The sequence below is a fragment of the Haliotis rufescens genome, unplaced genomic scaffold (genome assembly GCF_023055435.1).
Source record: "Haliotis rufescens isolate VD_foot unplaced genomic scaffold, xgHalRufe1.0.p SCAF_13, whole genome shotgun sequence".
Taxonomy (NCBI): Eukaryota; Metazoa; Mollusca; class Gastropoda; order Lepetellida; family Haliotidae; genus Haliotis; species Haliotis rufescens.
The window spans coordinates 8,073,412-8,087,992 of record NW_025963813.1 but is presented as its reverse complement, the minus strand read 5'-3'; the positions used below and the strand labels follow the sequence as shown (position 1 = coordinate 8,087,992).

The 14,581-nt window shown below is 40.9% G+C and overlaps 1 protein-coding gene across 8 annotated transcripts in view; it reads right to left on the bottom strand.

The window, feature by feature from the left end:
- Positions 1–14,581, bottom strand: part of LOC124149287 (agrin-like) — a 472,283-nt gene that overhangs the window by 13,292 nt on the left and 444,410 nt on the right. For 7 of the 8 annotated variants that reach the window (XM_048394137.1, XM_046520773.2, XM_046520774.2 and 4 more), the window contains 13 exons: positions 13,774–14,010; positions 13,205–13,360; positions 11,629–11,760; positions 11,338–11,490; positions 10,811–11,012; positions 9,517–9,729; positions 8,013–8,152; positions 6,384–6,491; positions 6,105–6,242; positions 5,480–5,602; positions 4,280–4,397; positions 2,026–2,137; positions 893–910 (listed from right to left, as the gene is read on the bottom strand). In XM_048394137.1, the coding sequence (XP_048250094.1) occupies positions 893–910; positions 2,026–2,137; positions 4,280–4,397; positions 5,480–5,602; positions 6,105–6,242; positions 6,384–6,491; positions 8,013–8,152; positions 9,517–9,729; positions 10,811–11,012; positions 11,338–11,490; positions 11,629–11,760; positions 13,205–13,360; positions 13,774–14,010 (1,850 nt within the window). The remainder of the gene's footprint in view (positions 1–892; positions 911–2,025; positions 2,138–4,279; positions 4,398–5,479; positions 5,603–6,104; positions 6,243–6,383; positions 6,492–8,012; positions 8,153–9,516; positions 9,730–10,810; positions 11,013–11,337; positions 11,491–11,628; positions 11,761–13,204; positions 13,361–13,773; positions 14,011–14,581) is intronic. The other variant, XM_048394138.1, reaches the window with a different exon arrangement.

The window sequence follows — 14,581 nt, the reverse complement described above, 5'->3', positions numbered from 1 at the left end:
TCTTTTGGTATGACGCAGCCGGGGATCGAACCCCGGACCTTCCGCTCTCCGGGTGGACGCTCTACCACAAGACCACGGAGGCGGCACTCTCCTGATAAGCTGCATGTTTGGGTGAGGCTAAAAAAAGTAGTCTTTGTTCTCAGGCACCGCCCACACCATCATAAAGTCTGCCACACGTTTTGTTTATATTTCCATTAAAAAAATATATAATTAAATCCTAATACTTAAAAACAATGCGATCCACAATAGCATGCAGTTACTTCCCTTTACATGCGCACTGCTTTACTGCACATCTCGTGTTATGGCTATGGCGGCAATAGGAGTTTGTATGCTTGTCTATGTACGGAGGCCCTTTCCCAGGTTGATGGTACACAACTGTATATTTGGTTCCATACTAGTTTGTTTTTTTTGTTTGTTGTTTAACGCTGCACTCAGCAATACTCCCACTATACGAAAATCCTACTAGTTTGAAAAAGCAAAAAAGAAAAGACCGACGCCCGTCCGCTCTATATTTTCAAAAGTCATTGCCTGAGAACCAATTCTTTGATTTTTTTAAGCCTTACAAATAATAATAAAGAAGTCATCCATAAAAAAATCTTCATATAATTCATACTGTTCCATTACTCAGAGTGTAGAAAGGTATGAAAAAAAAGTGATCAATATCAATATTTTATTGCAACATTAAATAGTGCTGCAAATGCTTCAGTTCCATTTATATATCAAATACTATTTGTATGACAACATCTCCATAACAACTAGACACATTCCTATTCAGGATATTCCAGTCAATAGTTGAGTAGAAAACTGTTCCGGTTGTTCGATTTGGTATGAATATTTTGACAGATTAGATAATTTTCAACCTGGCAGAGAACACACAAGAGAGGGGACTCACCTTGGCTCGGGGAGGTTCCTGAATTAAATGTAGTTAAATGGAGTTAAACTATACAGAATCTGTGTGAAAGGGATAACGGACAGGTGGTTTTAGCAGATTACACCTGAAAATGTTCATTAATTCATAAAGCATATTATTATGATAACCTCTTTATCATTTCATGTCAAAACATAATAATAATAATCACTCTAAATGATTCTTTTTGAGATGATTAAAATTTCATGAAAAATTCGACTGAAATTAAAATGGACAAAATTTAGAATAGAAATCAACAGTTATCTGAAATTACATCGTTCAAATTTTTACAGTAACATGATTACAAATAACAGATACAACAAACTTAGAGATACAACAACCTCATTGTATCACCCAGATCTACATTACTAATTATTATCATTAATAATTGTTATCATATATTCTCAAACAGACTTAAAAAACTGATTATTACATCCCAAACTGATACAAGAACTTTTATCAAAACATACATATTTCTTGTGACGTCACTCAATTGTTCTAACCATGTATTATTTCCAACAGACAAGATCAGCCAAATAGTTGAAACCCCCGATCATCATGAATTATTCCATTATGATAACACATCTCCGCTTAAGTTTTGTACTCACCACATCTCAAAATGTAAATACAAATGCCTCTTTCATTGCACGTGTAGTTGATGTGTTTGCGCGTTGGCTCCTCATCAGCATTGAATCATTTTTGTCAAAGAAAGACCTCAAAGTGTATTTGTAACAATAACACACTCTTTTTTCGTTCTTTCTTCATGACAATAAAACACAAGTACCAAAAATAATCTGAGTTTGGTCAGATTCTTTTATTGTTAAGTCATTATGTCAGAAAATCAGGGTCTAACGAAAGTAGGAATGTAATAATCGAATTACATACTACTCAAAAGAAGTTAAAGAACACCTGATCGGTTATTCCTTAATTTCTTTAGAGTAGTATATTTCTGACAGCTTTTTTTAGGGCCCACTGTAAATAACACACTGGATTCCCTCTTCCTGAGGTTGTTGTATCTGAACTTTACTGTATCCAGATCAAAACAGGATAAAGAGATTGTCATAATATTTTAAAATTCATGCAAGAAATATTTCTTGTATAATCTGCACAATACATACTGGTGCTTTGCCCCTGACAGTCGGACGTTTGTCCAGCGTCATCTGGCCATTCTCATTCAGGCGCGTAATCACCACTCGGTGCCATTTGTTGAGATGGATGTGATTGCTGGTTCTGAAGAAAAGGGGTGATCATACAATTATATTAATACAGGACTTCATGTTCAAGAATTTAATACCCATGATCAAAATCTGTGCCCCAAGAAATTATTAACAAAAACTGGCCTTCATCTGTGCTCCAAGGAAATATTAACAAAAAGTGCCCTTCATCTGTGCTCCAAGGAAATATTAACAAAAACTGGCCTTCATCTGTGCTCCAAGGAAATATTAACAAAAAGTGCCCTTCATCTGTGCTCTAAGGAAATATTTACAAAAAGTGCCCTTCATCTGTGCTCTAAGGAAATATTTACAAAAAGTGCCCTACATCTGTGCTCTAAGGAAATATTTACAAAAAGTGCCCTTCATCGGTGCTCTAAGGAAATTTTTACAAAAAGCGACCTTCATCTGTGCTCTAAGGAAATATTAACAAAAAGTGCCCTTCATCTGTGCTCCAAGGAAATATTAACAAAAAGTGCCCTTCATCTGTGCTCCAAGGAAATATTAACAAAAAGTGCCCTTCATCTGTGCTCTAAGGAAATATTTACAAAAAGTGCCCTTCATCGGTGCTCTAAGGAAATATTTACAAAAAGTGACCTTCATCTGTGCTCTAGGAAATATTTACAAAAAGTGACCTTCATCTGTGCTCTAAGGAAATTTTTACAAAAAGTGCCCTTCATCGGTGCTCTAAGGAAATATTTACAAAAAGTGACCTTCATCGGTGCTCTAAGGAAATATTTACAAAAAGTGACCTTCATCGGTGCTCTAAGGAAATATTTACAAAAAGTGACCTTCATCTGTGCTCTAAGGAAATATTTACAAAAAGTGACCTTCATCGGTGCTTTAAGGAAATATTTACAAAAAGTGCCCTTCATCGGTGCTTTAAGGAAATATTTACAAAAAGTGACCTTCATCGGTGTTCTAAGGAAATATTTACAAAAAGTGACCTTCATCGGTGTTCTAAGGAAATATTTACAAAAAGTGACCTTCATCGGTGCTCTAAGGAAATATTTACAAAAAGTGACCTTCATCGGTGCTCTAAGGAAATATTTACAAAAAGTGACCTTCATCTGTGCTCTAAGGAAATATTTACAAAAAGTGACCTTCATCGGTGACCCTGGAAAATATTAACCGATAACAACCTTCATCTGTTAAAATTATAGCTTTCCATGTCATTCTTGCAATAGAACAAAAGCGGGCACATGGTCCATAAGACACAATTCTATATTTCTTCAGAAAATACGAGGTCTATTTCCTCATATTGTTGCATAAAGTCTTTCATACAATTTAACTCCAAGCATTCCATATACAATTATCACCATACACTTCTCCTAGCAAGGCATGCTATATTATTACAGTAGTTGATTTATAATCGTATTATCGCACATCAGCTGACCTATTCAATCTGTTCTACACATACTGTTTCTTGATATTTGTTCCACATTGTTGACAGATAACTTCTAACACATTGATGCTGGTTTCATTAAACAAGATTGTCAAACTGCAAATCCCCTATTTTTTACACTATATCATTGCACAATTGCCAAAAATAAATTGTGATACCTATGTAATATGTGCTTTACACCACTTCCTGTTATGAACAATCTCATTAAAATCAGATCTTAGTTCTCGCTATCGCTAAACAAAGATCCAAGGACATCTCATTACGGGTCACGTCAGACTTTGACCAACCAATGGAAGGAGTGACAAGAAGTCGACATTAGCCAATCAGAAGGCAGATTTCTCGTGCTTTACGGCACTAATTTCAAATTGGTAACTACGCTTCGAAACATATTTTGACAAATTCTCGATTAAAAATTTGAAACCTGAACAAAAGAACATGGCAAATATATGGTCTAGATTGTATGGATTCAGTCGTTAAACCTGTAACTATCGTTTGGAATACCCCATGTTAAAGTTTTTGAGATTGCAGATTTAAAAATCCCATTCCGACTGTCACTTTCATGATCTGGTAAGCGACGCTCTGATTGGTCGGATGAAAGGTCATTCTGACATGACCCCTATCTTTGTTTAGCGGTAGCGAGAACTAAGATCTGATTTTAATGAGATTGTGTTATGAATGAAGCATCATAATTATGCAAAATGACCTAGGTTGGGTCAACAAAGATTGTCCAAACAAGTGGAGTCTGAGTATACTTACTCCAGTTTCGCTGGTCGGTCTCCGAGGGAGAATCGAAACTGCAGCTTCCTCTTCACCATATTGAGGGAGATGAAGTCACCCTTGCCACCATTGAACTGGGTCGCGAACAGGATCATGCCTACAACACATCAGACACATGCCGGGGTTAAACTACACATGGTAAATAAACAAAAAAAAGAGAGATTGAATCTCCGAGGAGTCACTGCCTGACAATCAATTCAAAACATCAGGGAATAATAAGTCTCGAATATCTTCTGAAACAGATTCCTTAGGACATAAATGCAAAATCTGGTTCGTAAACTGTCATGCAGATTTCGGTCGTTTGCAGGATTTGCAAAGCATGTGCACCACCAACTCCTTGTCAACAGATATTTTCTAAATCTTTTCATGTTTTTAATCAAAGTGCTCACACGATTTGATGAATTTCACGATGAAAGACACGTTTTATCACAATATAGATCTTCATTATCAATCAGATCGTCTTGACTGGGCGCCGCAAATTCAAGTGATACGAGAGGTGGAATCTGATTGGTTCATAGGAGAGGCACAGAAGCCACATAACTCGTAATAGCCACTGGTGTCGCTCCGATCGAGCCTAGGAATTCCAGCCTAGTTCGGCAAGGGTGGAAACTGGACTTTTAAAGTCTGTTAACTCTCTTGCCTCGGGAAGATGGTTATAAACCTACAAACAGCATATATACAGCAAATACCTGGGACCAAATGACCAGTTCGTTATATCCGCCAGTTCGATATAAGCATAGTTTAGCGTATTCTAAACAAGCACCCACTCACTATTCATAATTTTGCATCAATGTTTAACAAACAAACAAGATTTTCATGTAGAAACGTAAAGAAGCTCTTTTTCATACCAGTCAGTATGTAGAGGATGAGAAATCTAAAACATTAATCTAAATGGCTTGTTTTCTTTATTTTCTCTCAAAGACCGAAAGGTATTTTCCAGTAAAAAATCTGTAAAGGAAGAAAAGTGTTTCCTTTCAACCATATCAATGAATGCCTGAGAATAATCAAGTCAGGACAAGGCATACGAGCTGTTCAGAAAATCATGACTCATAATCAGGTCATACATATTGACAACAGATCCACAATTTAGTCAGCTCTATTAGCCAAAAGCCCTGTGATATTACTCCCATAAACTAACATTCACCCAATGACTCATAGTACATGTATTTGGCAATGTACCATTTGGCTTGAAGGCCTTAAACCAGACTTCTATCGTGAGCTGTTTGCCCACATTGTCCTCTAGGGGGAGCTCCATGTATGCGTCTCCAGCAAACTGTGGTACAAACACACGTTTCAGCGATTCTGGAAAATATAGAAACAAACATTTCTCGTCAAACTTCAAACAACACTGACACTAATACTGTTTTATCAACTCAATGAAAACAAAATGGCCACCTCCACAACACCATGACAGGTTTCCAGTGTTGATTTCTATGAAAAAAAACCCCTGTATGTTCTTTTAGAAAAGTGAGTGAGTGAGCGAGTATGGTTTTACGCCACTTTTAGCAATATTCCAGCAATATCACGGCAGGGGACACAAGAAATGGGCTTCACACATTGTACCCATGTCAGGAATCGAACCCGAGTCTTTGGCGTGACGAGCGAACGCTGTAACCACTAGGCTACCCAACCGCCCCTTTAGAAAAGTGAGATAAAGGTTTACAATTATCAAAATATTTCATGATTTGTAGCCAGTTGGAGATGTAGAAGTGTGCTGTAAATAACAGTGCACAAATTTTATAATTGGCATCCCCAGTTGAACAGAACAACCTCAGGTCTGACCTTGACTTTGACCTTGACCTACCTTTTTCACACCTGGTTCCTGACCTTCCCTCAGTGCACAGACATTCGTAGCCAACATCGTTACCCATCGTTATACATGTTCCTCCATACTGGCATGGCTGGCTCGCGCAGGGGTCGACCAGGATTTCACACAGAAGCCCTAGAACATAGATAGATATTGTGGTATATTTATGACAATGACATTTCAACACACACGTGAACTAATATGACATCAAGGGTAATTTGTTTCTGTAGATAATTTCCAATGTTTCCCGCTCCGAAGCCCCGAGGCTGATCTCACCTGTGAAGCCCTCTCTACACAGGCATTGGTAGTTCCTCTGGTCTTGCATCATACAGGCTCCTTCATTCAGACATGGCATGGACTTGCAGGGGTTGTTGCCACATTCACCTGCACCAAACACACAACAGAAGGTTAACACTCAGGAGTGAGTGAGTATGGTTTTACTTCGCTTTTAGCAATATTCCAGCAAAATCACTTCTGGGGACACCAGAAATGGGCTTCACACATTGTACCCATGTCGGGAATCGAACCTGGGTCTTCGGCGTGACGAGCGAACGCTTTAACCACGAGGCTACCCGACTGCCCCTAACACTCAGGAGATAAGGGCTGGGACGAGTCCAAATTTATTACCCAACCCCTATTACTCTACCCTACCCAGGGACCCGCTGTAGGTCTCAAGAGATAGCTATAAAAGTCCGATTGGGAATAGTTTGACAATAGCCCTGGCGAAATGTATTTAGATACACATATAAAACGTTCTGGTCATGCACACCCTGAAGTTGACTGAAGTTTTATCTTTATTCAAACATATAAAGTCAGAAAGAATGTGAATAATCAGAAAATTATGCGAACATTAGTGACTTGTAGTGTAACCATAGAGTTCAAGATAAGTTTGGTCAGAAAACAATACATCATGTGACAAACCACAGGTCCAGGTACTTCTGTGGATACCTGGGTCCTACTCAGTACCCACCTGACCCGAGTACCCGAGCTACCTGTCCCAGGAGATTAGGGGTGTTAGTGAGTACTTGGTGCCCTAAAATTTCATTTTGAAGCTAAAACATTATCAAGAGTGATAATGAGAAGTGCTGTTTTATATTCAGCAATACTGAAGCCAAATCAACTTGCAAACAATCATTCACCATCAATACAGGTTGGCAGAATGACGAAGATCAAGTTAGGGTACAGTGAGCGAGTGAGTGAGTATGGTTTTACGCCGCTTTTAGCAATATTTCAGCAATATTTCAGCAATATTACAAAGGGGACACCAGAAATAGGCTTCACACATTGTACCCATGTGGGGAATCGAACCCGGGTCTCTGGTGTGATGAGCCAACGCTTTAACCACTAGGCCACCCCACCGCTCCAGGTTGGCAGAATGACAAAGATCAAGTTCGGGCACAGTGATCGAGTGAGTATGGTTTTATGCTGCCTTTAGCAATATTTCTGCAATATAACGACAGGGGACACGAGAAATAGGCTTCACACATTGTACCCATGTGGGGAATCGAACCCGGCTCTACCCCTCCTGACACAGACATGAGCAAAGATCAAGTTTGGGTACAATGACATATTATCAGCCAACCCAAATGTTGTGATCATCCAATCCACATTGTAGCTGGTACTCCAAGAAGTGAATACACTACTAGGGGAAACTTGCTCGTCTGTGTAGTATTACTTATATTGGTGCCTTATGTCACATGTCCACTTGTTCTCTCAAGAGAAGATAGAATATTGGGGAAGTCTAGTAGTCTGTATTTTAAGTCTGGCGCCTATACCAGATGGCCTCCTGTGGAGCGTTAGGGAAAACCTAATGGTCTGTTGAACATTACTGATATCGGTGCCTCAGACTATTTGGCTACCAAAGTCACTATATAACTGGAAATTACACAAGTATGTTCAGTTTACCAATATCGGCGCCATCGGCAATGTCAGTATTCCTGTTTGGGTATTCCAAGTTGTAGTCTCTAAGGTTGCCCTCGTTTCCGGCCTTCAGCACGTGAATACAGCCGACCAGCCCCAGGCTCACGCCGATACGCTTGTACACACTGCAAACAAATATATACAGTAGCTGAACAAGCACCTTGATGCACCTTCTTCCAATCACTACTCCAACAGGCAGTTCCAAATTGAAATAATAAAGGCTTCACCATAATATTGTGGATATTTTATAAACCTTATCAGTTCAGAATGCCACGTCTTCTACACCCAAAACATTGAAGGAATAATTGTGTTCTCTGTATTTTTATAATTTGTTGTGATAGAAATTTTCAAATTTAGGTTGTTACAAAATGAAGAAGCAGATTGTGTTTACAAATTTTACATCTGAATAGTTCAAGAATCCATGCATCCTTCATTTAGAAGGGTTCATCTAACACAACCTCTGGTGAAGGGCTTTTGGGTAAAAGATCTGATTTAAATGATATTGGTGGGTAATTAGGCAACAACGTTCCAGCTGTTTAATGTTCAATACAACTGTGATAACATGTGCTGCTGCTATACACAGCACTGGAACCTCCAACATCTTCCCTGGAACCTCCAACATCTTCCCCATCTTCCCTGGAACCTCCAACATCTTCCTCATCTTCCCTGGAACCTCCAACATCTTCCCCATCCTCCCTGGAACCTCCAACATCTTCCCCATCTTCCTTGGAACCCCCAACATCTTCCCCATCCTCCCTGGAACCTCCAACATCTTCCCCATCTTCCCTGGAACCTCCAACATCTTCCCCATCGTCCCTGGAACCTCCCAACATCTTCCCCATCTTCCCTGGAACCCCCAACATCTTCCCCATCTTCCCTGGAACCTCCAACATCTTCCCCATCTTCCCTGGAACCTCCAACATCTTCCCCATCCTCCCTGGAACCTCCAACATCTTCCCCATCTTCCCTGGAACCTCCAACATCTTCCCCATCTTCCCTGGAACCTCCAACATATTCCCCATCTTCCCTGGAACCCCCAACATCTTCCCTGGAACCCCCAACATCTTCCCCATCTTCCCTGGAACCCCCAACATCTTCCCCATCTTACCTGGAACCCCCAACATCTTCCCCATCTTCCCTGGAACCCCCAACATCTTCCCCAAAACCCCCAACATCTTCCCCATCTTCCCTGGAACCCCCAACATCTTCCCCATCCTCCCTGGAACCTCCAACATCTTCCCCATCTTCCCTGGAACCCCTAACATCTTCCCTGGAACCCCCAACATCTTCCCCATCCTCCCTGGAACCTCCAACATCTTCCCCATCTTCCCTGGAACCCCCAACATCTTCCCCATCTTCCCTTGAACCTCCAACATCTTCCCCATCTTCCCTGGAACCTCCATAAATCTTCCCATAAGTTCCCTATTGTTGTTCCAGCAGCCAACTTATAAAAAACTTTGATCTCCCTAAACAGGTATAGCCCACATACTCTGGTAAAGCATTTGGCACATAGCCAACGAAGAGTGGATCTCCCAGGTTGAGTGACGTGTGGGTGTGGTCGCTGGCGCCTGAGACAGGGTCTTCGTTGTCCATGATGAGGATGCCATTCTCTCCTCTCCGTTTGATCACCACACGATGAGACTTCTTCAGCGTCACAAGTGTCTTACTGCGAATGGTTGATTCACCGCCCCCAAGATTGTATCTGGAATGTTGAAGTCAACATTTGATAATCGATCATTTCAGACCCTTAGATAGGCTCTTGCCTTAAACACTTCTGCATTGCTGAAATTATTACTGAATAAACCAGTTGCAGGTGATTCCATGGCATTTGATTGGCTAACTAAACAATTTGTTTTGCATTTATGTTTCCAGGAACAAAAACAGAAATTAGGCCATGTGCACAAAAGTGAGTGAGTGAGTGAGTGAGTGAGTGAGTGAGTGAGTGAGTGAGTGAGTGAGTGAGTGAGTGAGTGAGTGAGTGAGTGAGCTGCTTTCAACAATATTTCAGCAATATCATAGTAGGTCTGAGTGAGTGAGTGAGTATGGTTTTACGTAGCTTTTAGCAATATTCCAACAATATCAATGCAGGGGACACCAGAAATAGGCTTCACACATTATACCCATGTCGGGAATCGAACCCAGGTCTTCAGCGTGATGAGCGAACGCTTTAACCACAAGGCTACCCGACTGCCCCAATAACAGAATGGGTGGGGCTTGTGTTGCATTATAGCACTGAATGATGTCACTCATTTTTGCCCACATTTCTTAAGTGTTAAAGAGAAAAAACAGTCTATTAAGTTATTACATTTGACATTTTTATTTACACAAATTGACTGTAAAATGTTAAGCAGGATGTCCCAATCAAATGAGATCACACTCCCTGCCACTGAAGCTGCTTAACTGTACTTCTTACACCTAAGACACTGGTTATTGCTGTTTACAAACTCCCAAAGCTGAAGAGTGATTTTGGATGAACAACATAATCTCACCCTTGGGTCCTTTGATATCATGCACATCAACACTCATTGCTAAAATTTTAAAACCCTTCAGTCAGCCTCAAAGTTTTTATCTTTTATCAACTCATGTGAAATATCTGATGTCAAGAGACACAAGGGTGAGATTCTCCATTTGGTATTTGTGCTAATTTGGTCAACAAAACATGAGTAAGTCCTTCCTGTTGTTATCTTTACACCTGGTATTGGGATTATTACGATGGTGCATATGCTGCACAAAGGTATAATGCCTTCCCCTCGTCACTCTCTGGATAAGAGTATAATGCTCACCTGAATTCCACAAATCCATCCTTGATGGCCAGAGAGATGAAGTCTCCGGAACCATTCTTAATCTGAGAGTTAAAGAGAAGGATGCCATCTTTGTTGAGAGTCTGGAACACCACCTCGATGTTAAGATTCTTGTTGGCCTTGCGAATCCGTGGCACCTTCAGATAGGACTTGCCACTGAATGATGGCACACTAAATGCATTGTCTGAAATAAAATACAAAAAGAAGAAACAATGAACTTCCAGGATCATCATCATCATAATCATCATCATCATCATCATCATCTTAATCAATGTAGGTTCGAATCCCGGTTCGCCCCGATTATGTTTCTAGGTTTGTCAGCATCATACCCGTGCTCGTGGGTTTCACCGAAGTGGTAAACGTCTGAGACCTGCATCACTTCAGGCTTTCCTCCAACATTAAGCTGACACACCACAATATAACTGGAATACTGTTAAAAGCGCGTTAAACCCAACTCACTCACTCATCATCATCATCATCATCATCATCATCATCATCATCACACATACCCTCTTTGCACAGTGGTCCTGTCTTGCCCAGAGGACAGACACAGCGGTAGCCAAGAGAGTCGTCAAGTTCACACTCTCCACCGTTCTCACATGGAGAGTGCATGCACGCATTGTCGATATCTTCCGTTTTGATAGAGTCGGTTCGAAATACTTCTGAAAAGTCAAAGAGATGGCCCAATTATCAACATGCACTTTACCTTGAAGGATACATTTGTATGTGTGCAAAAATATAGGAAGTGATTTGTTTCACGATGCTGTGAACAATAAAAACATTTAATGAAGAGAACCAACCTATGCACTGTCTGTTGTCGATGGAAGGGACGTAACCCTGGAAACAGGTGCAGAGTCCAAGTCGACAGCGGCTGTTGTTCACACAGCAGTTCGAGTCTTCAAGACACAGGTCATCGATCTTGCCCATCAGGCCTGTGAGTGTCAAGCAGAGAATGGACAACTTCAGTTTCAGTGAGAGACTGAGCATGGTTGTTGCTTGGAGCAATCTTCCAGACGTGGACTAAACACATGTGGGAATTGAACCTGGTCTTTGGTGTGATGAACTAATTCTAGGCCTACTCCACCGTCTACATCAACTGGTATTGCAGCTAAATATTACACATTACACATTACTGTGAACACACAATGCAGTTCAACCAAAGTTTAAGACATTCCTTTCACTGCAGTCTTAGCTCAAAACAAGGACTTAGGATTGTACAAAAAGAGGGATTTTGAACTGTTGAGAAATTATTATGATCCCCACTAAATGTACATGAGTGAGCAAGGAGTATGGTTTTATGCTGTTTTTAGCAATATTACAGCAATATCACAGCAGGGGACACTAGAAATGGGCTTCACACATTGTACCCATGTCGGGAATCAAACCAGGGGCTTTGGCTTGACAAGCGAACACCTTTACCACTTGGCTACCCTACCACCCCTCTAAATGTACATTTTGATATTGAATGCTACAGAATATAGTAATGACAACCCTAAATGTTCATTAAGTGGGTACTTGAATGATTGAGAAAGTATTATGATCCCTCCAAATTTTGCTTTAAGTGGGTACTTGAATAGTAGAGACTATAATGACTTCCAAATGTACCTTGAGTATGTACTTCAATGGTACAGAAAAAGATCTTCCCAAACATTAATACTTCGTTATTCTGTCATTGCAAGTTTTTCTACAGATGCAAGTATCCTCATCAAGCAAGTTGTCTTCATAGATACAATCTCATTAAAATCAGATCTTAGTTCTCGCCATCGCAAAACAAAGATCTGAGGCCATCCCATTACGGGTCACGTCAGAACGACCTTTCATCCGACCAATCAAAGCGTCGCTTACCAGATCATGAACGTGACAAACGGAATGTGATTCCTAATCATGCAACCTCGAAAAAGTTAACACAGGGTATTCCGACGACTGATTCCGTCAAAATTATCGTCTATCTCTTGCTTCCGTGGGATAAACATTTGAATGGAGGAGGTGTTGCACAGTATGTGGGAAGCACTGCCATACAATCGCAACCATATATTAGACATTCTGAATTGTTCGTTTGTTCAGTTTTCAAAATTTTAAATGAGAACTGCGTCAACATATTTTTCAAGTCTAAAATGGAAGTCGCCAGGTTGAAATGAGTGCCGTAAAGCTTGAGAAAGCTGCTTTCTAATTGGCTGATGCCAGCTATGTTACTTGTTTTAGTGGTCGGTCAAAGTCAGCGAAAGGTGGTTCTGACATGACCCATAATGGGATGTCCTCAGATCTTTGTTTAGCGGCAGCAAGAACTTAGATCTGATTTTAATGAGATTGTCATAGATACTTCATGTTCTAAAATGCCACTTCGAGGTACTCCCAGAAGCATGTGGCCTGACTCACCACAAGCTGTCTCCACTTCAGGGATGGAGGGCTGGTCTGTCCCTGCAGTGTCCACATCCTCCACATCTGGTGGTATCGGTCCCGTGATGTGACGAGTTGTTTTACGAGATCGTGTTGTTGACGGCATTGGCGTTGTTGTCCTTATAGATGGGGCTGCTGGAAAAATGTTATAACAGTTTTAATCCATTCTACTAGCTTTTGCACCCATTGCAATCAATTTATATATTGTTACGACAAGTATTAACACATCTGAAATTGCTTAACGGGTCACCAGGTCACTTAATGCCGATGCATACTGCCTCCATTGTCTAGTGGACAGGTCGGTTATTTACTAACCTGGCCATATCATACCAAAAGATGTTAAAAGATAGTACTTGTTGTTACCCTGCCTGGCGCTCAGCATTAAAGAGATACAACAAGGGCCTTTTCGGTTCGAAGTCAGTACACTGTATACATTGTAACCACCCGATTCTCATTAGTCTGCTCACATGACCAGCTTCGGGAACAAGGGAACTGGCTATACTGACCAGGAATAGTTGAAAGCTTTGATTGTATGGACTTTTACTTACCTCGACAATGGCCGTAATACTGGATGTGAATTTCCTGCTGCATCTGACATCCGAACTGGCGCAGCTGACACTCTGAGGGGAAATTATTGCCATCACTGCCACAGACACTCTTCCCAATCTCGTCATCATAACCGGAACAGAAATGGCTGCAGTCACAGAAGAGTTCACCGTTCTTCTCCTTGCATATGGAGCCAAATTGGCAGTCCAGTTCCGCACATGATCTGGGGGGCGTTTGTGCTGAAACACCAGATACCAAACCATCACACTCTCCTTCACGCTTAATTTATCTTCCCCAGGCAAGAGAGTTAACTGACTTTAAAAGTCCAGTTTCCACCCTTGCCGAACTAGGCTGGAATTCCTGTGCTGGATTGTAGCGCCACCAGTGGCTATTACGAGTTATGTCCTTTCTATGCCTCTCCTATTGACCAATCAGATTAAATCTCTCGCATCACTTGCATTTGCTTCAAACAAAACGGTGGCGCCCAGTTAAGATGATCTGATCGATAATCAAGATCTATATTGTGATAAAACGAGTCTTACACTGCGAAGCGCATCAAATCACGTGAGCACCTTGATTAAAAACATGAAAAGATTTAGAAAATATCTGTTGACGAGTTAGCAGTGCACATGCTTTGCAAATCCTGCAGTCGACCGAAATCTGCATGACACTTTACGAACCGGATTTTGATTTTGGTGCGCGGTTTTGATTGGACTATGCATAAACTCGTTAGTCCAACTCCATAATACCAGCCTAGTTTGGCAAGGGTGGAAACTGGACTTTTATAGTCAGTTAACTCACTTGCCTCGG